At 48.2% G+C, this 20,231-nt stretch overlaps 1 protein-coding gene across 1 annotated transcript; it reads left to right on the top strand.

Moving 5' to 3' along the window:
• The first annotated feature begins 1,330 nt into the window (after positions 1–1,330).
• Positions 1,331–3,322, top strand: LOC124708638 (acetylornithine aminotransferase, mitochondrial-like). Its single transcript, XM_047240311.1, has 3 exons — positions 1,331–1,762; positions 1,886–2,317; positions 2,644–3,322. The coding sequence occupies exons 1-3, from the start codon at positions 1,346–1,348 to the stop codon at positions 3,169–3,171; spliced, it is 1,377 nt and encodes a 458-aa protein (XP_047096267.1). The 5' UTR covers positions 1,331–1,345; the 3' UTR covers positions 3,172–3,322.
• The last annotated feature ends 16,909 nt before the right edge of the window (positions 3,323–20,231 follow it).

Here is a 20,231-nt window from a genome sequence, read left to right as displayed (position 1 = left end):
TATTCTGTTTTGGCAACATCTATCAGATCAAAGGGAAAAACTTATTATGTTCAGAAAACAACCCATGATATTATACTAGCGGATCTGAGTAATCGAGTTCATTTATTACTCGCGATGCACACACCAACACTTAAAATTTGCTTTCGCTTCCCGTTATGTGCACACACGAGCTTTTTTTTTGCTTTAACAAAGGTATTATATTAATATTGTGAGGATACCCATTACACCTAGTCTCCGCAATAAGAAATGTTCTAAAGACATGATGAATGTACATAAACCTACTATAAAAAGGAAAAAAAGATCCCAAAACCCACGAAGACTCAGTCCACCATTACCATGAAGACTCAGTCCATTATTACTAGACCTCAGACCTTAGCCGCCATAACATTTTCCGCCACTACCTTTCCATGGAGAAGCACTCCCCCCTCCCCAAGGCGCACGGCTAGAATATGGATGCACACAACCGAATCTCATCCAATCTAGCAATTTACAGGCATAAAACGCTAAGTGGACATCACGAGCTCTCCAGAACTCATCACTAGCTAGATCAATGAGGGCCGACATCAATCAGAACACCATCCTGACGCGAGAAGAACCCAAAGACCATCTCCTTTATTCAGCAGATTGGTAGACCCCATGTCGCCGCACGTTGGCTCCCAACAGCATACCGAAGATCTTCACCACCACCCGCACGACACGGAGATGAGAGGCTGAGCCGTAGCGAGTCCCTCGAACCAGGCGCCGTGCCACCTTTGCAGCCACGATCGCCAAGGTCGCCGAAGAAGTTCGGGGCCTCGCTCTGACATCCATCTCCACCAGACATGCCGTGACATCTAGGGCTATCGTGAGGCTCCAGCAGGAGATCCCACCACATGTGAAGCAGGAGGCCATTGCCAATCACGCTTTGAGATGAGAGCCCGCCACCGCCATCTGCTGGAAGGACTTTACCCACCGGCTTCCTTCAACAATCGCTAGAAATGCACGAAGGAGGGGTGGGGGATGGTGGTGGGTAGGGTTTCGCCCGAGCCACCCCTGGGAGCAACGCGAGCGGGCAAAGAGACGATCTTTTTTTCTTTTTTTTTGAGAAAAGCAAAGAGACGATCTTGTGAAGGAAAGAAAGAACAGAATACAGTATCTTGAGAAAGGAAGCAAAGGGGTAGGAAGGAAGTCCGATACGACAGTCCACGATGTAAGAAGGTAGCACGCGATCGTTGACGGTGACGAGTAGCCGCCACGAAATCGAAAAGGAAAAAAGCGTGCCCAGATATTTTAAACCGTTCATTCCCCAATCCCAAATTCCCAATCCGTATTCTCCCCCCAGTTTCCCACCCACCTCGAATCCACCATGAACTCACTCCAATCCTTCCTCGCCGTCGCGCCCGTCGTCAAGCCTGCGGCGGCCGCCCCAGCCGGCGCGAGGCTTCTTCCGTCCCGGCGGGCGCGCGTCTCCGCCTGCCTCGCGACCCCGGCGCCGCCGCCGACGGCCGCGGGGCCGGGGCGGCGGGAGCTGTCCGCGGCGAGCCGGGCCGTCGTGGAGGACGAGGCCAAGTACATCGTCGGCACCTACAAGCGCGCCCAGGTCGTCTTCGTGTCCGGGCGCGGCTGCAAGCTCTACGACATCGACGGCCGCGAGTACCTCGACATGGCCGCCGGCATCGCCGTCAACGCCCTCGGCCACTGCGACCCCGACCTGGTCGAAGCTACCACGGACCAGTCCAAGCGCCTCGGCCACGCTAGCAACGTCGGCTACACCGTTCCCCAGGTATATGCCGCCTCCTCAAGCTCACCTAACACCACCACCTCGTGCTGCAATGCCCGCAAGCTGTTCGACGCTTTGCTTGCCCAGTTCAGCTCTCGACTGACATTCTTTTTATCCGGCCCGCAGGTGCACCTCGCCAAGCGGCTCGTGGAGGCCTCCTTCGCGGACCGCGTCTTCTTCGCCAACTCCGGCACCGAGGCCAACGAGGCGGCTATCAAGTTCTCCAGGAAGTACCAGCGGGTTGCGCACCCAGATGGAGACGCGCCCACGGGATTCGTGTCTTTCTCCAACTGCTTCCACGGCCGGACCATGGGCGCGCTCGCGCTGACCAGCAAGGTGCAGTACCGGGAGCCATTTGAACCGGTCATGCCCGGCTCGACATTCGTGGAGTATGGCAACTTGGAGGAGGCCAAGAAGGTGATTCAGTCGGGGAAGATTGCTGCCGTGTTTGTCGAGCCTGTGCAAGGTGAAGGCGGGATTCACAGTGCCACCAAGGAGTTCTTGCAGGGGCTGCGGGAGGCTTGCGATGAGGCTGGGGCTCTCCTTGTCTTTGATGAGGTATGATAAATCTTTTACTCCTGCTCTTCATACTGTCGATTGCATATAAATAAATACTGGCTTATGACAAGTGCACATTTTCTAGTGCATTGTAAAACATGAAGTTTCTGTTCTACGATTTAACTAAGGATTCAAACATCCTGGGACAAATTTCTGACGACTCACTGCCCCCCCCCCCCGCACAGAGAACCTGCATTTTCATGCTTATTTGAATAACTGAAACGGAAACTAGCAGTTCAACTGTAAAGATTTAGGATTGCACTGTGTAGTACACCCTCTGTTCAATTTATAAGTGGCCACCATCTAATCCACTCTCTGAAACGCAGGTGCAATGTGGTCTGGGGCGCACAGGGTACCTCTGGGCCTATGAGATTTATGGAGTAAAACCTGACATGATGACCTTGGCGAAGCCACTGGCCAACGGCCTTCCTATTGGCGTAGTGTTGGTCAACGAAAAGATTGCTGCAGCCATAAACTATGGAGACCATGGCACCACATTCGGCGGAAACCCTTTCGTGTGCAGCGCTGCATTAGCCGTATTGGACAAGATCCAGAAACCTGGTTTCCTGGCAGAGGTGGCCAAGAAAGGAGAGAACTTCCGGCAGCTGCTCAAGACCAAGCTGAGCGGAAATCCTCATGTCAAAGAGATCCGAGGGATTGGTCTCATTGTTGGAATTGAGCTGGATGTACCGGCTGGTCCTTTAGTCGATGCGTGCTTGGCCGCTGGTGTCTTTTTGCTGACGGCTGGGAAAGGCAATGTCGTTAGGCTTGTGCCGCCGCTTATCATCTCGGAAAAGGAGCTGGAGCAAGCTGCAGAGGTGATAAGGGACTGCCTACCTGCTCTTGATTCTTGAAGCCCCTACCTCTTAGCCTAAGGGACAGATATAACGAGTTCTAGATGTCGAAGTTTCTTTCAAAATTTGGAAGATAATGTCATGTTTGGCTGTTGTGATGTCAAAGTTTCTTTCAGAATTTGGAAGGGAATAATAATGTCATGTTTGACTACTCTGGTTCTCTTGGTCCAAACCCTTTATTGGATTACTCATTCGTCCAAACTACAACATGGAGAAGAACATCAAGATCTCATCTTTGGAGAAGCCTTGCATGTAATTCCCTTGAGAATCGTCGCGGTGATAACGTCAGGCCCTTCGACCATGGCGCTGTTGATCACATTCAAGTTGGGTTCAGGCCTGCGGAAATAGTTGGATCCTTTGTTGCAGGTGATCTTCCTCGGGTTGGAGTTGATGGATAACTGCGACGCGCCCCGGTGGTGAGGCTCAACGGGTATCCGTACCCGACACTGGAGCAAGGCCATCGAGGCAGCCAGGTGCTGCTGTCGCGCGCTGTGGTGCAGGACGTTGCAGTCTTGAAGAGGAAGTTCTCCAGGCTGCTCCTCAGCTGGGCGTCGGGCAGCTTCCCTTGAAGGATGAGCTGCAAGGTCGATCGTCGGCAGTTACTTATCATCAGTTACATAATGAAACTAAAACATGCTAGGACCATGGTACATTAGTGTCAGTGCGGTACTCCACTAGATCTGCATCTTGCCTTAGCAACTAGTGTCTTTTTTTTTAGAGTAGTTACTGCCCTTTATTTAAGTATCACAAACGTTTACAGGCAAGTTTAAACCCTCTGGAGGGGCAAGGAACCAAACATGATGGCCTGCTGGCAAGGTTGATGCAAACCTTGCCAGCACATGAGCTGTTCCTTCGTGAGAGAAAGTTACTTCTATCTGCAGCGCCTTCGCCTTCACTTCTTGCAGAATTGGACTGAAAATACCCATGTACTTGGTCTTCATCGCTTGTACCACCTCCAAGCAGTCGAAAGCAATGTGTACTCGGTCTAATTGGAGATCAGCTGCCAAATCGAGACCCTCTCGGCGTGCCATTGCCTCCAAGCAGCCCGGATGGGTGACGCCTTCAAACACCATGGCCGAAACTCCGAGGTAAGTACCATCTGGGGATCTACACACAACCCCCACTGCACCTTTCACGCAGGATTTGGCCACCGCTGCATCAGTATTCACCTTCATTCTCCCATCAGGTGATGGATCGTCGCGTCAACATCGGCTACTATCCTTTACTCGCCGATAGGTCCTGCAAAAAGTGATTGACAAACTGCACCGTCGCTATGGGGCTTTGAAAAACATCTTCATGGATCGCTTTCCGCCGTGCATGCTAGATCGCCCGTAGGGTGACGAGCATTTTAGTCAAATCCTCCTGTTTCATCGACTCAAACATAGAGAAGAGCCACTGTTTTGCTGAGGGTTCATTTGAAAGAGATATATGATCATTGATGTCTTCATCTATCAAAGCTGAAACACAACGCGCCATGTTACATTCGATCAATGAATGTCTCCATGAATCCGCCTGCCCGCAAATCGAACAAGCTGGAGTAGTGGCCATGTTCATGTGGTTGCGCACGTCCCTGTAGGCAGCGAGTGCTTTGCTAGGCACCATAGAAAAATGTGTATCTTCGATGGGACAAGTACCTTCCACAGTTTTTTCCATGTCTTGCCTTCACTGGTCGAGCTCGAAGTTGCTGCTCGGCCGTGCAGCTAGTCCTCACGGGTGTTCTTTGTGGCCGCCAAGATACGATAGGCTGACCTGACGGAGAACATCCCGGACCGCAAATAGTGACAAGCCCAAAAATCCTGCTGGTTCCCACTGCATAGTGGAGTGCCCTTGATCACCTCAATGTCCATAGGCCAAAAGAACTCATCTACCTTGGCAGTTCTCCTAGAGGCTGACGTATGGTCAATATAGTCACTCACCAGATTCGGTGCATCTTCCTTCCTTGGTGCCATTGGCCTAAGCCTTTCATCACGTGACAACCAACCCTGAGTCCAAGCATCAGTCTCTTGACCATTTCCTATTTTTCTGATCAACCCGATTTTGGGCACATCCCTCCCTTCTATCATCGATCGCCAAATCTGCGACGGGTGAGGGCCAACCTTTGCATCAAGAAAATCCTCATTTGGGAAGTTAACCGCCTTCAAAACCCTAGCACTCAAAGACTTGGGTTCTTGAAGTATATGCCATGCTTGGCGCGCGAGAAGGGCTAAGTTGAAAAGCTCGATATCTCTAAACCCCAGCCCTCCTGCATGTTTCAGCTGAGTCATATTCTCCCACGAGACCCAGCATGTTTTGCGTTTACCATCTTTACTCCCCCACCAAAAATTCCGGAGCAAAGAGTTAATGTGCTCATATAAACCTCTCGGTACCTTGAAACTCGACATGGAGAAGGTAGGAATAGCTTGTGCCACTGATTTGATCAAAATTTCTTTTCCTCCCACTGATAGGTGTAGCTCCAACCATCCCAGAACTTTCTTCCATACTTTATCTCTCAGATATCTAAAAGCATTTCCCTTTGATCTACCCACATCCGATGGTAGCCTCCGATATTTATCATTAAGTGTTTCTTTTGAACTTCAATCTCACCTTTGATTACTTCCTTCAAAAGCACTGGACAACCCTTGCTAAAAAAGATAGAGGATTTATCTATATTAATTCGTTGACCCGAAGCATTCCAATATCTTGCTAACACTTCCTTAACCTCCACCACTCCCTCTTGGCTTGCATTGAAGAACAACAGGCTATCATCTGCAAAGAGTAAGTGGTTCACCGCTGGGGCAGTGGGAGCCACCATTATTCTATTGAGCGCTGATGATTGATCTCTGTTTTTTAGGAGGTACGAAAGGCCCTCTGCTACCAACAAAAACAAGTAAAGGGATATGGGGTCACCTTGCCAGATCCTTCTGGAGGGATGAAACTCTTCATGCGGAGCACCATTAAAAAGCACCGAGAAAGATACTGATGTCACTAAGCGCATAATCTGCACCACCCAAACACTGCTAAAGCCTAGCTTCAACATAATAGCCTCCACATAACTCCACTCGACACGATCGTAAGCTTTCCTCATTTCTAACTTTAGTGACCCTTGTCCACTTCATGAAGTGTAAACACTCATATGCCGTAATTATATTGTCTATGATCAGCCTTCCGGGTACAAAAGCTGACTGCTCCTCTGAAATAATCTCTGGCAAGACCAGCTTCAGCTTGTTCGCTGCCACTTTGGACGCGATCTTGTAGATGACTTTGCAAAGGCTAATCGGCCTAAATTGCCATTAGGACTCGCAACCTTCGGTATTATCACATTAAAAGTCTTATTAATAAGACCGGGGTTGTCCTCTCCCGACAAAACCCGTAACATAGCTTTAGCTACTTCCTCTCCACATAGATCCCAGTGCATTTGGAAAAAGTGTGCAGGAATACCGTCTGGGCCGAGAGCTTTAGTTGGAAACATCTCAAAGAGTGCCTTTTTTTATTTCCTTGGGATCAAACAAAGCATCTAACTGTCCATTCATCTCACTTACCCTTTTTGGCACGGTTGCCAGAACCTCTTCCATTCCTTGTACACCCTCTTATGTATATAGCTCTTTGTAGAAAATAGATGCCACACCGCCAGCTCACCCTCTCCCATTTCAAGTGTTCCATCTGCTTTTAACAGTTCAGTGATCATGTTCTTCTTCCTCCGCTGACTAGCCCGCATATGGAAGAATCGAGTGTTTTTATCCCCCTCTGCTAGCCACTGAATTCGTGATCTTTGGCGACACATTATCTCCTCTTGTTCGAGAACTTCCACTAGCTTCACTGCAGCGTTTATTTCCTCCTCCGACGGATCCAGTCTGGCCGGAGAACTCCTCATCACTTGCAACTTTCTATGGAGATTGCGTATCTCATATTGGACATTCCAAATTCTTTCTTGCCCCATTGAGCAAGATTGCATGAAACGGCTTCTAACTTGTCCCGCACCTCGCCTACCGTGTGACCCACACCTGCCACACTCCAGCTCTGCGCCAAGGCTGCTGCGAACTCCTTGTGGGATTCCCACATCACCTCATACCGGAAAAGTTTAGAGTCAGACGGTTTGGCTTGTCTATCTGAGGAGTTGAATCTTCGTAACAATGGCAGGTGGTCAGCGGTAGCCACCATCGCCAGATGTTGTACATTTGCTGATGGAAAACGGGTACACCACGTTGGAGTGGTGACAAGGTATCAACTTGTCAATTCCTACAGATTGTAGACTAGGGTTTTCAGGGAAGTAGAGGGCAAGTAGATCTCGAGGGTTCAGCCGGAAAAGTACTCGACTGCTAGAAAACTAGGGTTATGTTGACAATGAAATCGATCCTTTCTTTCTCCTTCGACTCCCCCTTATATAGGAGGCGAAGCCGTGATGTACAAGTTACAAAGACTGGGAGACTCTTTGAGTTCGTCCCGTAATAGTTACAAGTCATTATTCCTAATACAACTCTATCTTTCCAAACTATCTCTTAACTGAGCTTCCAGGCTTCACAAACTTCGGGTCGTGGGCCTTCAATAAACCCCGGGTACCATCTTCGGCAGGCCCATTGGGGATGCCTATGTCAGTAGCCCCCGAGATTTTGCTTGAATCGAAGAATCAGGAAAAATCTCCATCATTACAATTAACACCTGATTTCTTCGAGTTATCAAATGACTTTCATAAAACAATCATATATTGTACAGGGATACCGATAATTGGGGCTGGTTCATCTGACGGATCAGGTACCAGTTAACTGCTCTCGTGGCAATCCCGCAAATACCTACTTCAAGATCAAGTCCATGTACATGATCTCGGTATACTGGAGTATTTTCGACATGTGCCGCTTAAGGTCTTACCATATGCCGAACTCTAGTCGTGTTTTATCGGGTACCTAACGCGTCCGTTTGGATTTTTTCTTCACATCTGTTGATACGGAAAAAAGTAGCAGAGTGCATTCGGGTGCGATGCCACGCCGCGCAGGACGGATCCTGGGGTCTTACCTTCACAAAGTATTGCGGCATTCAGAGATTAAATCGGGACTGAGGCGTTCTGAAAATATATTGTCGAGTGCCTTTTTCGGCTGCTGGAATAGCACATTTATTCGATGGGAGTATATGACTTACCTGTTTTTTACCTTGCCTTCCCGATGGGAGTATATGAAGAGTTATATCATAACTCGAAATATGCTCATCATGACTTTTTCAATTTCATCGAGTACGCGAACATCGTTCCCGATGGGAGTAGCCCCCGAGGCTACAACCAAGTGCTTGTACTTGGTTGTAGGCTCACCTTTTTATTATCTTTGTCGCTATATTGTCAACTTTTTCTAGTACTTCCATCTTTATCGGGTGCGCGACCAGCGCTCCCGATGGGAGTAGCTCCCGAGGCTACAGTCGAGTATTTATACTTGGCTGTAGGCTCATGTTTGTCTTTTTTGAATCATCTTCATATCAAACTCCTTATAAAAGTAGCCCCCGAGCATTTGAACAAAAACTTGTATTTGATCAAAGGCTCCTGAATTTACCAATAATACTCCTCTGTCGCCGATCTTCAAAACACCGCAGCCGAAATTTTCCTTATAATGACATCAGTGCTGACAATTACCACAATCACTGAAGATGATTGAGGATCTTCTTCGGATGGATGCTGAATACTTCTCCGAGAACCATTATGCTGATTCCATGGGTGCTCATGCGGAAGGCGATGAGGTAAACATAGATGACCTTATAGATGCATGATTCTTTTCTTCTGTCAACTTTTCCTGTAACAAAGAGATATCTTTATATTGCGAGAAGTATGTATATTGCGAGAACTCTGTATTTTTTCCTCTAGCCCCCGAGTGTTTCAATGGGCGTATGTATATTTATGACTTGCGAGGTATTGTAACCAAGGCAAATAAATTATGTTTCATATATTGTCGGTTTTGTGAGTTTAAACCCCCAAGCCTGTCGAAGAAAAAGATATATATCACCAATATCTTTACTACTAGTCAGCTTCATGTGCTTTGCACGTTAAAAATCAGTCGTTACAATTTCAACTCAAAATAGCTTGCATAGCGTAAAATGTGGGAAAACTATGTATTAGTAACATTGAATTGTATTTCTCATGCAGAATTGCAATTTTCTGCCATGTATGTGCTCTTGAATATACTATTGAATTTTGCACGTCTTAGATTTTGTACTTATTTCTTTTTAGCTGCCAAAATTCAGATCTTCAATAATTTATCCTCTCATCCATGCCCAGTGCCACCTATAGGGAACGTACCAACACTTATGCAACTGCATGTCCGTGCAGTGCTACCGACCTACTCGCCACACTTTCGGTTACGGTCGAAGTTTGAGCGTGACTACCATTCGCATGCATCGCATTCAACTCTGACTGATCTATGGAGAGCATAGGCACGCGGGTCCGTGAGTTTTGTTGTCGGGCCGTGACCAGCAGCGTCGCGTATGGAGGGAGCGTGAATTGGCTAGAACAAATATATAGATGTTTCTAGAATGACATAGAGAATGATGGGTGCTACTGTAGCTGCGAATCCCAATGTTTTAGACCGTCCGATGGTGCACAATCAACAGTAGAGATTGCATTATGATGCTTGGATTCAAACTTTCAAAATTGCTACACTATATAGGAGTATAGATATTGTAGCATCGCGAGTCCGCCTCATTAAAAACCTTTCAGTTCCACTCGGTACCCTGAAATGAAAAGAGTGCGTCTGAAAACTCGCGAGCTTTTCCAGTACATTGTATGTTTACAAGCATATTTCTATTTTGACTTCTACGCGTAGAAACGCCGGAGCTGCACCACGTTCCATGGATTTGGCTCTGCGACTCCTGATTTCTTGTCCTTTATTCTGTACGCTCCTCCTGCGAGCACCTCTGTGAAGATGTATGGTCCTACCCATGGCGACTTGAACTTTTCATGGCTATCTTGCGTAAGCCGAAGAACCAGGTCGCCAACTTGGAAAGACCTTGGTCGCAGACGTCGACTATGGTAATTTTTCAGATCTTGCTGGTACTTGGTGACCCTTGATAGCACCTCGTCTCGAGCTTCGTCGAGTGCATCGACATCGTCCTCCAGTGCCTTTCTCGAGGTTTCTTCATCATATTCCGCCACTCTCGGAGAATTGTGTTCTATTTCTATCGGGAGTACTGCCTCAGCTCCATGAACCAGAAAAAACAGGGTTTCCTGCATTGCTGTATTGGGTGTCGTCCGTATACTCCATAACACGCTAGGCAGCTCTTCTGGCTAGGTGTGTCAAGCTTTTTCTAGTGGCGTTAGCGGCCGTTTCTTGATACCGTTGCAGATGACGCCATTTGCTTTCTCGACTTGACCATTGGTCTGCGGGTGCGCAACTGATGCAAAGTGTAGTTTGATTCCTACCTCTGCGCAATATGCCTTGAATTCCTTGGAGGTGAAATTGATGCCGTTGTCCGTGACGATGCTATGAGGAACTCCAAATCGAAAAATGATACTTTTGACGAAGTTGACCGCAGATGCTGCATCTGGCGAATTTATTGGCTTTGCATCAATCCACTTAGTAAACTTGTCGACAGCCACAAGCATATACTCGTATCCTCCTGGCCACGCCTTATGTAATTTTCCCACCATATCGAGACCCCATTGAGCGAAAGGCCATGACTAGGGTATTGGCATCAACTCTGCTGCCGGAGAATGATGTTTTGCCACAAATATTTGACATGCATCGCAAGTACGCACTATGTCCTTTGCATCTTCTATTGATGTTAGCTAGTAAAATCCTGCTCTGAAAACTTTGGTTGCTATTGCTCGACTGCTTGCGTGGTGTCCGCATACTCCCTCGTGTACATCCTTCAGAATAACTCTTCCTTCTTCGGGTGTAACACATCTCTGCAATACTCCCGATATACTTCGCTTATACAGCTCGCCCTTTACCACAGTAAAAGCTTTAGATTGTCGAATAACTCGCCTGACTTCTACCGGATCTTCAGGTATTTATTTCCTTAGAATGTATGCTACGTAAACCTGCATCCAAGGAATTTGCACTACCATTACCTCATGTGATTCCTCCTCATCTCCCAATGCGTTTGCTTCCGATCCTGCTGGAGCCCCCGAGTCTTGCTCAAGCTTCTCCTTCTTCTTTGGCTGTTTCTTCGCCTTGGTTGACCTTTCAGTTATTTCTTCCCAAAATACGCCGGGTGGTATTGCTAAGCACCGCGACCCGATGTTTGCCAAGCTTCGTCGTTGCTGAGTCTACTAATATGATTCACTTCGCACCCATCAAAGAGTTTCTCGAGTTCATTGTATACCTCCTTGTATGCTATCATGTTGTCATTGACTGTGTCACACTGGTTTATCACCTGTTGAGCCACGAGTTGGGAGTCGTCGAAGATTTTTTATCGGGTTGCACCGCAGGCTTTTGCCATCTTCATCCCATGTATGAGTGCTTCATATTCCGCCTTATTGTTAGACGCGTTAGGAAACTTCATCTGCAGCACATACTTCAACTTATCTCCCTGAGGTGACACTAATATCACGCCTGCTCCAGCTCCTTCTAGCCTTTTGGACCCGTCAAAGTTCATAGTCCAGGTTCTCGACAAATCTGGGGGTCCTGTATTTTGCAGCTCCATCCACTATGCGACAAAGTCTGGTAAGATCTGCGACTTTATTGCTTTTCTTTTTTCATACGTGATGTCCCGAGGGGAAAGCTCTATTCCCCAAAGGGAGACACGACCCGTAGCTTCTGGGTTGTTTAATATATTTGATAAAGGCGCCCCGTTGACCACTATTATCGGATGTGCCAAGAAATAGTGTCGCAATTTTCTTGCTGTTGTAAACAATATGCCAACTTCTGATACTGCGGGTACCGCTGTTTTGAAGGCGATAAAACTTCACTGATGAAGTATACCGGCCTCTGGACTCCATGAAGTTTTCCTTCTTCTTCTCTTTCTACCACGAGTACCGTGCTAACCACTTGAGGCGTGGCTGCAATATATAACAGTAGAGGTTCCTTTTCCTTAGGCGCCACTAATATCGGAGGTGTCGAAATTGTGCGCTTCAGGTCCTCAAAGGCTCTGTCTGCTTCATCGTTCCACTCGAACTTTTCTCCTTGCTTGATCAAGGCGTAAAATGGCAACGCCTTTTCTCCCAACCTGGCGACGAATCTGCTTAAAGCCGCGACTCGCTCAGTTAACTGTTGTATTTCTTTTAGCTTGGTTGGCTTCCACATTGTTACGATGGTTTGAATTTTCTCTGGATTAGCCTCGATTCCTCTTGCTGACACCAGAAACCCGAGAAGTTCTCCTGCAGGGACGCCAAAAGAGCACTTCATCGGGTTCAGCTTGAGGCATAACTTGTCGAGGTTATCGAAAGTTTCCTTCAGATCCTCGATCAAGGTTGATCCTTGCTTTGTTGTTATGATGACATCATCGATATACACTTGAACGTTCTTGCCAATCTGTGTAGCAAGGCACTTCTGCATCATCCGTTGATATGTTGCTCCCGCGTTTTTTAGCCCAAAAGGCATTGCCAATCTGTGTTACGAAAGCTGTTTTGACCTCATCTTCTTCTTTTAGTCGGATCTGGTTGTAACCAGAATATGCGTCCAGGAAGGAAAGACGTTCACAGCCTACCGTGGAGTCGATAATTTGATCGATCCTCGGGAGGGGGAAGTGATCCTTTGGACAATGTTTATTGAGACACGTGAAGTCGACGCACATGCGAAGGACCTCTGTGTTTTTCTTCAGGACCAGCATTGGGTTAGCTACCCACGTGGCTTCTGTGTGTAATCTTTGATAAATCCTGCTTCTGTGAGTCGACTGATTTCTGACAGCATAGCTTTGCGATTTGGTTCCGAAAAATGCCGCAAAGGTTGTTTGATTGGTCTAGCCATTGGATCCAAATTAAGAGGGTGCTCGGCAAGTTCCCTGGGTACTCCTGGCATGTCTGCTGGACACCATGCGAAGATTTCCCAGCGCTCACGGAGGAACTCGACGAGCGCGCTTTCCTATGCGAGATCCATGTTTGTTGCGATAGATGTCGTCTTCTTGGGATCTGTCGGGTGAATCTGCACTTCCTTTAAGTTTTTAGTGGTATCAAAGGTTGGCTCCTTGAGCGGCCTCCCTCCGTCTGGCAACACGTCGTAATCAGTTGTTAGCCTTGACGCCATATACTCTGCTTGCATCCCGAAAGTTTCTGACAGCCGATGGAAATCCTTGTCGCACTTATCCGCTAGCGCGAAACTGCCTTTTACTGTGATTGGACCGTTGGGTCCAGGAAGTCTCCACAACAGGTATGTGTATGTGGTACCGCCATAAACCTGGCATACGCGGGTCGTCCCAGCAAAGCATGGTACTGTGACGGGAAATCCACGACTTCGAACTCTAGCTTCTCTCTTCTGTAATTCTCTCGGGTTCCAAACTGAACGTCGAGGTTGATCTTTCCCAAACGGATAACTTGGCTTCTCTGGTGTTATCCCATGGAAACGTGTGTCGGTTGGTGTTAAGTTTGCCAAGGATATATTCATCTTCCTCAATGTATCTGCATACATGAGGTTTAAACTGCTGCCTCCATCTATGAACACTCGAGAAACGTCGAATCCTGCAATCACCGCTGGTAGGATCAAAGCTGATTGCCCTGGTCGAGGGACTTGCTGCGGGTGGTCCGCTATGGTGAAGCCGATGTCCTGTCCCGACCAATTCAGGTACTCGATTATTGGTGGAGGCATCTTTTCTGCCATAAAGACTTGCCGCGAAATCACTTTTTGAGCTCTATTGGAGGGCCTGCCCTTCTGAATCATCGAGACCGCACCATTGGTGTCGATGTAAGGACCATTGCTTGGAGGTACCGCCAATTGCAACCGGTGTCAATTTTCGTCCGTAATTGCGGGTGGAGGTGGAAGATGGACCTCACTCCTCGGCCTATGCGTTGGCATGCCCTGCGTATCTATGTAGTGCTTGGAAAGTTCGGCAATCCTTCTGCAGATGCCCTGATACGGGCATGGAGGCCTATGTGGAGCCCAGATTCAGGACTCCACCAACTTAGTTATCTTATTTTATGTCTATGGTCATATGTGGGCCAATTAGGGTTTTTAATAAGTTGTGTGTTTCGACTTGGGCCTGTCTGAGTCAAACTAGGGAGGCCCACTAGGGGCTTGGCCGGCCACTCCCTCATATAAGGGTGGGCACGGCTAGGGTTGAGGGTAAGACAAGTTTAGACTAAAGTTTAGGTCATACCTAGTTGCGTGTGTTCACGTGTATCATCCCTCCGGGGGTACGGCGCTGCCGTTTATCTATTATATCCGCTGCGAAGGTTCTTGTGTTCATCAAATATTATCTAGCTCAAGGTTTGAGGCGTATCGTTCATCGATCCGTTGCTTGCTGGATTCGTTCCCTCTTCTCCAGGCTGCGTTCATCGCGTTGATGGGAGGATTTACTACCCCGGGTTCTCCCTGTGAAAGATCGGGCATCAACCTAGGAGGATCTAGTGGGATCCCCCTTATCATGTGGTATCCGTTTTCTGGGTTGCTCACGGCGAGGTTTTGTTGATCGATCTCTTCGGATCGGTTTGCATCGGAGAAGATTGGTTCTAGATCGGAGGAGATTGGCACTCGGTCGAAGGAGGTTGAGTTGGAGGAAGTTTGGAGCTGTTTAGGTGCAGTTTGCCTATCATCCATGACGTTCAGGTGCCAAAATCGCATTTTCTGGTGTTTGGGATCGGGAAGAAGAGGCAAAATCGCGACGCGATCAGGCTCGAGGGCCGGCCGACCGGACCCAAGACCGGCCGGGCCGGTTTCCTAGCCGGTCAACCGGGCTCCAGACCGGCCCCATCCGGCCAAGACCGGGGCCCAGGCTGGTTCCATCCGAGCAGGTTACTGCGGCTCCGGGCTGAGCAGCCGGTGGCCAGGCCGGTCAGACCGGGCCTTGGGCCGGTCCAACCGGCGCCCAGGCCGGTCCAACCGGGTCTTTGGGCCGGGCAGGCTGCTGCTGCTGTTGTTTCGTCTCCGGCGATGTTGGCTGATGCTGCTGATGCTGTTGTTGTTGTGCCAGATAGGAGTGCATATGTCTATTACGACTACCTCGGTATGATGATGGGTACGCCGTTTGATGCATCTACAATCAAGTGGAGGTTGGCTAGTTCCGCGACACCGACGGAATTTCAACTTTGGGAATCACACATTGAAGGTGGATTTGAGAGATGCAAGGTGTTTGATAGTTCTTTTGGTGGCCATACTGAATTTGCTATTGCATACCGGCGTGTTGATGATGTTGTGGCTAGTTGATACCGTAATGCTTTCATAGTTAAGGGTGTCACGGGTCTACGGTCTAGTTGGGCAGATTTTAAGCAGTTTCTGCGTGATAGCTTTAAGTTTGCAAGCTTGGATAAGCCGGGGGTGTGCTCTAACACTACCGTGGAGGAGGTTGTTCCAAGACAGACAGTCACTGAGGAGAGGAAACCTGGCTCTGATACCAAGAGCACTACTGTTGAGGAGGATGTACCATTGAGCGGGCTGAATATGCAACTCAAGAAGGTACAAGATGATGCTTGCAAGACAGTTGACAAGGGTCAGCGGTGGAGTTTGTTTCAGACTTAGTGCATTGTAAAGGGCAAGGCTTGCAAGTTGATGATTGATGGTGGTAGCTGTACTAATGGCATAAGCAAGGCGATGGTGGCAGCATTGGGGTTGTCTACATGGCGTCTTCGTGAACCTAAACGTCTTGAGTGGTTGAATAGCTGTGGTATGCTGAAGATTACTCACAAGGTGCGTGTGCCATTTACAGTTGATGACTATGTTGATGAGATAGAGTGCGATGTGTTGCCATTGCAAGTGTGCGGATTGCTACTTGGGCGTCCTTGGCAGTATGATCGTAATGTGACACATGCTGGGAGAGCAAATACATATTCTTTTATGCATGGTGGCAAACAGCGGACTTTGAAGCCTTTGGGTGATGATCATATCAAGTCCGATGTGGAGTTAGTGGTGCGTAAGGAGAAGTTGCACAAGTCCAAAGTGCAGCAAGAGGTGCATGATGTTCCGAGCATTGATGTTGGTGATGTTTCAGCCATGCCTGTAGATGACAAGCCAGTTCTTGTTGGTGACAAGCCGGATGAAGCTACACTTGTTGTTGATGTGGATGTTGCAGCATGTGCTACAGTTCCAGTTTGTGTTGATGCAAGTATACAGACAGATGATGTTTGTGCTGATGGTGTGTCAGTGCATATGGCGCAGATGCGTATGGGAGGAGTGGGAGGCGAGCGCGTCACTGGAGATAGTGGGAAGCGGCACTACCGTGCTAGGAGTACTGCAGTCCAGTTTTCCGCGACACCACGGATGCATCGAGGCAAGGATGGACGCGTGAGACATTTATGTGGCCCATGCATTACACATCTTATGCAGGGTCATGTTCAGCGACACATGGGTCCATCAAAACCTCGCAAGAAGAAGGTATTGGCGCCGAAGTCCAAGCTCATGTGGAGAAGAAAGGAGGCGCCAAGTGCTGTATCAAGTCAAGCAGGCCGCGAGGGTGGATGTGGTGTGGAAGGCAAGCAAGACTTGAGGACGGCGAGGATGTGTCATGTTCATATCACGTCTCCTTTTCCAGAAGACCCTCACGCGTTGGGGACAACGCTTCTTGAAGGGGGGGGAGGATGATACGGGCATGGAGGCCTATGTGGAGCCCAGATTCAGGACTCCGCCAGCTTAGTTATCTTATTTTATGTCTATGGTCATATGTGGGCCAATTAGGGTTTTTAATAAGTTGTGTGTTTCGACTTGTGCCTGTCTGAGTCGAACTAGGGAGGCCCACTAGGGGCTTGGCCGGCCACCCCATCATATAAGGGTGGGCACGGCTAGGGTTGAGGGTAAGACAAGTTTAGACTAAAGTTTAGGTTATACCTAGTTGCGTGTGTTCACGTGTATCATCTCTCCGGGGGTACGGCGCTGGCGTTTATCTATTATATCCGCTGCGAAGGTTCTTGTGTTCATCAAGGATTATCTAGCTCAAGGTTTGAGGCGTATCGTTCATCGATCCGTTGCTTGCTGGATTCGTTCCCTCTTCTCCAGGCTGCGTTCGTCGCGTTGTTGGGAGGATTTACTACCCCGGGTTCTCGCTGTGAAAGATCGGGCATCAGCCTAGGAGGATCTAGTGGGATCCCCCTTATCATGCCCCGACTGCCTCTTTCCGTTGTTGTCGATAAAGAAGTGCATTTGACATGGTCCGTTCAAGAGATCTTCGGGTGACACATACGGTCTTTGGAACCTTGGTCCGTTATTTTGCCTGTTGGGATGGGGACCGTCCCTGTAATCGTTGCGCTGCTCACCACTCTTTTGATAATCATCCCGACTACTACCTCCGCTGTTTCCTCGGAAACCAGCCGATATTTGGCCGGGAGCGTCATAATCTGAGAACTGGCGAGAGAATTGATACGTCTCCGACGTATCGATAATTTCTTATGTTCTATGCCATATTATTGATGATACCTACATGTTTTATGCACACTTTATGTCATATTCGTGCATTTTCCGGAACTAACCTATTAACAAGATGCCGAAGTGCCGATTCTTGTTTTCTCGCTGTTTTTGGTTTCGAAATCCTAGTAACGAAATATTCTCGGAATTGGACGAAACGAAGACCCGAGGGCCTATTTTGCCACGAACCTTCCGGAAGACCGAAGAGCATACGAAGTGGGGCCACGAGGTGGCCGGACCACATGGCGGCGCGGCCAAGGGGGCCCGCGCCGCCCTGTGGTGTGGGCCCTCGTCGGCCCCCGACTCGCCCTTCCGCCTACTTAAAGCCTCCGTCGTGAAACCCCCGATACGAAAAACCACGATACGGAAAACCTTCCGGAGCCGCCGCCATCGCGAAGCCAAGATGCGGGGGACGAGAGTCTCTGTTCCGGCACCCTGCCGGAGCGGGGAAGTGCCCCGGAAGGCTTCTCCATCGACACCGCTGCCATCTCCACCGCCATCTTCATCACCGCTGTCGCTCCCATGAGGAGGGAGTAGTTCTCCATCAAGGCTCGGGGCATGTACCGGTAGCTATGTGGTTCATCTCTCTCCTATGTACTTCAATACAATAATCTCATGAGCTGCCTTACATGATTGAGATTCATATTATGATGCTTGTAATCTAGATGTCACTATGCTAGTCAAGTGAGTTTTACTTATGTGATCTCCGGAGACTCCTTGTCCCACGTGTGTAAAGGTGACAGTGTGTGCACCGTGTGGGTCTCTTAGGCTATATTTCACAGAATACTTACTCACTGTTATGAATGGCGTAGTGAAGTGCTTATTTATATCTCTTTATGATTGCAATGTGTTTTGTATCACAATTTATCTATGTGCTACTCTAGCAATGTTATTAAAGTAGTTTTATCCCTCCTACACGGTGTAATGGTGACAGTGTGTGCATCCGTGTTAGTACTTGGCGTATGCTATGATCATGATCTCTTGTAGATTGTGAAGTTAACTATTGCTATGATAGTATTGATGTGATCTATTCCTCCTACGTGGCGTGAAGGTGACGAGTGTGCATGCTATGTTAGTACTTGGTTTAGTCGTGTTGATCTTTCTTGCACTCTAAGGTTATTTAAATATGAACATTGAATTGTGGAGCTTGTTAACTCCGGCATTGAGGGTTCGTGTAATCCTACGCAATGTGTTCATCATCCAACAAGAGTGTAGAGTATGCATTTATCTATTCTGTTATGTGATCAATGTTGAGAGTGTCCACTAGTGAAAGTCTATTCCCTAGGCCTTGTTCCTAAATATCGCTATCGCTGCTTGTTTACTTGTTTTCTATGCGTTACTACTTGCTGCGTTACTACTGCTGCAATACTTGTTCTTTACTCGTTTCCTCTGCAAACAATCATCTTCCACACAATACGGTTAATCCTTTGTTACAGCAAGCCGGTGAGATTGACAACCTCACTGTTTCGTTGGGGCAAAGTACTTTGGTTGTGTTGTGCAGGTTCCACGTTGGCGCCTGATACGTCTCCGACGTATCGATAATTTCTTATGTTCTATGCCATATTATTGATGATACCTACATGTTTTATGCACACTTTATGTCATATTCGTGCATTTTCTGGAACTAACCTATTAACAAGATGCCGAAGTGCCGATTCTTGTTTTCTGCTGTTTTTGGTTTCAGAAATCCTAGTAAGGAAATATTCTCGGAATTGGACGAAATCAAAGCCCGGGGGCCTATTTTCTCACGAAGCTTCCGAAGTCCGAAGGAGAGACGAAGAGGGGCCACGGAGGGGCCACACTATAGGGCGGCGCGGCCCCCTTGGCCGCGCGGCCCTGTGGTGTGGGGCCCCGTGCCGCCTCTTGACCTGCCCTTCCGCCTATAAAAAGTCTCCGTGACGAAACCCCCGGTACCGAGAGCCACGATACGGAAAACCTTGCGAGACGCCGCCGCCGCCGATCCCATCTCGGGGGATCCGAGGAGATCGCCTCCGGCACCCTGCCGGAGAGGGGAATCATCTCCCGGAGGACTCTACACCGCCATGGTCGCCTCCGGAGTGATGAGTGAGTAGTTCACCCCTGGACTATGGGTCCATAGCAGTAGCTAGATGGTTGTCTTCTCCTCATTGTGCTTCATTGTTGGATCTTGTGAGCTGCCTAACATGATCAAGATCATCTATCCGTAATTCTATATGTTGTGTTTGTCGGGATCCGATGGATAGAGAATACTATGTCATGTTAATTATCAAGTTATTATACATGTGTTGTTTATGATCTTGCATGCTCTCCGTTTCTAGTAGAGGCTCCGGCCAAGTTTTTACTTTTAACTCCAAGAGGGAGTATTTATGCTCGATAGTGGGTTCATGCCCGCATTGACACCAGGACGGTGACGAGAAAGTTCTAAGGTTGTGTTGTCTTGTTGCCACTAGGGATAAAACATTGGCGCTATGTCCGAGGATGTAGTTGTTGATTACATTACGCACCATACTTAATGCAATTGTCCGTTGCTTTGCAACTTAATACTTGGAGGGGTTCGGACGATAACTCTGAAGGTGGACTTTTTAGGCATAGATGCGGTTGGATGGCGGTCTATGTACTTTGTCGTAATGCCCAATTAAATCTCACTAT

The sequence above is a fragment of the Lolium rigidum genome, chromosome 4, assembly GCF_022539505.1.
Source record: "Lolium rigidum isolate FL_2022 chromosome 4, APGP_CSIRO_Lrig_0.1, whole genome shotgun sequence".
In the NCBI taxonomy this organism is placed as follows: domain Eukaryota; kingdom Viridiplantae; phylum Streptophyta; class Magnoliopsida; order Poales; family Poaceae; genus Lolium; species Lolium rigidum.
The sequence above is the reverse complement of the archived record's forward strand: the minus strand, read 5'-3'. Positions and strand labels throughout refer to the sequence as shown.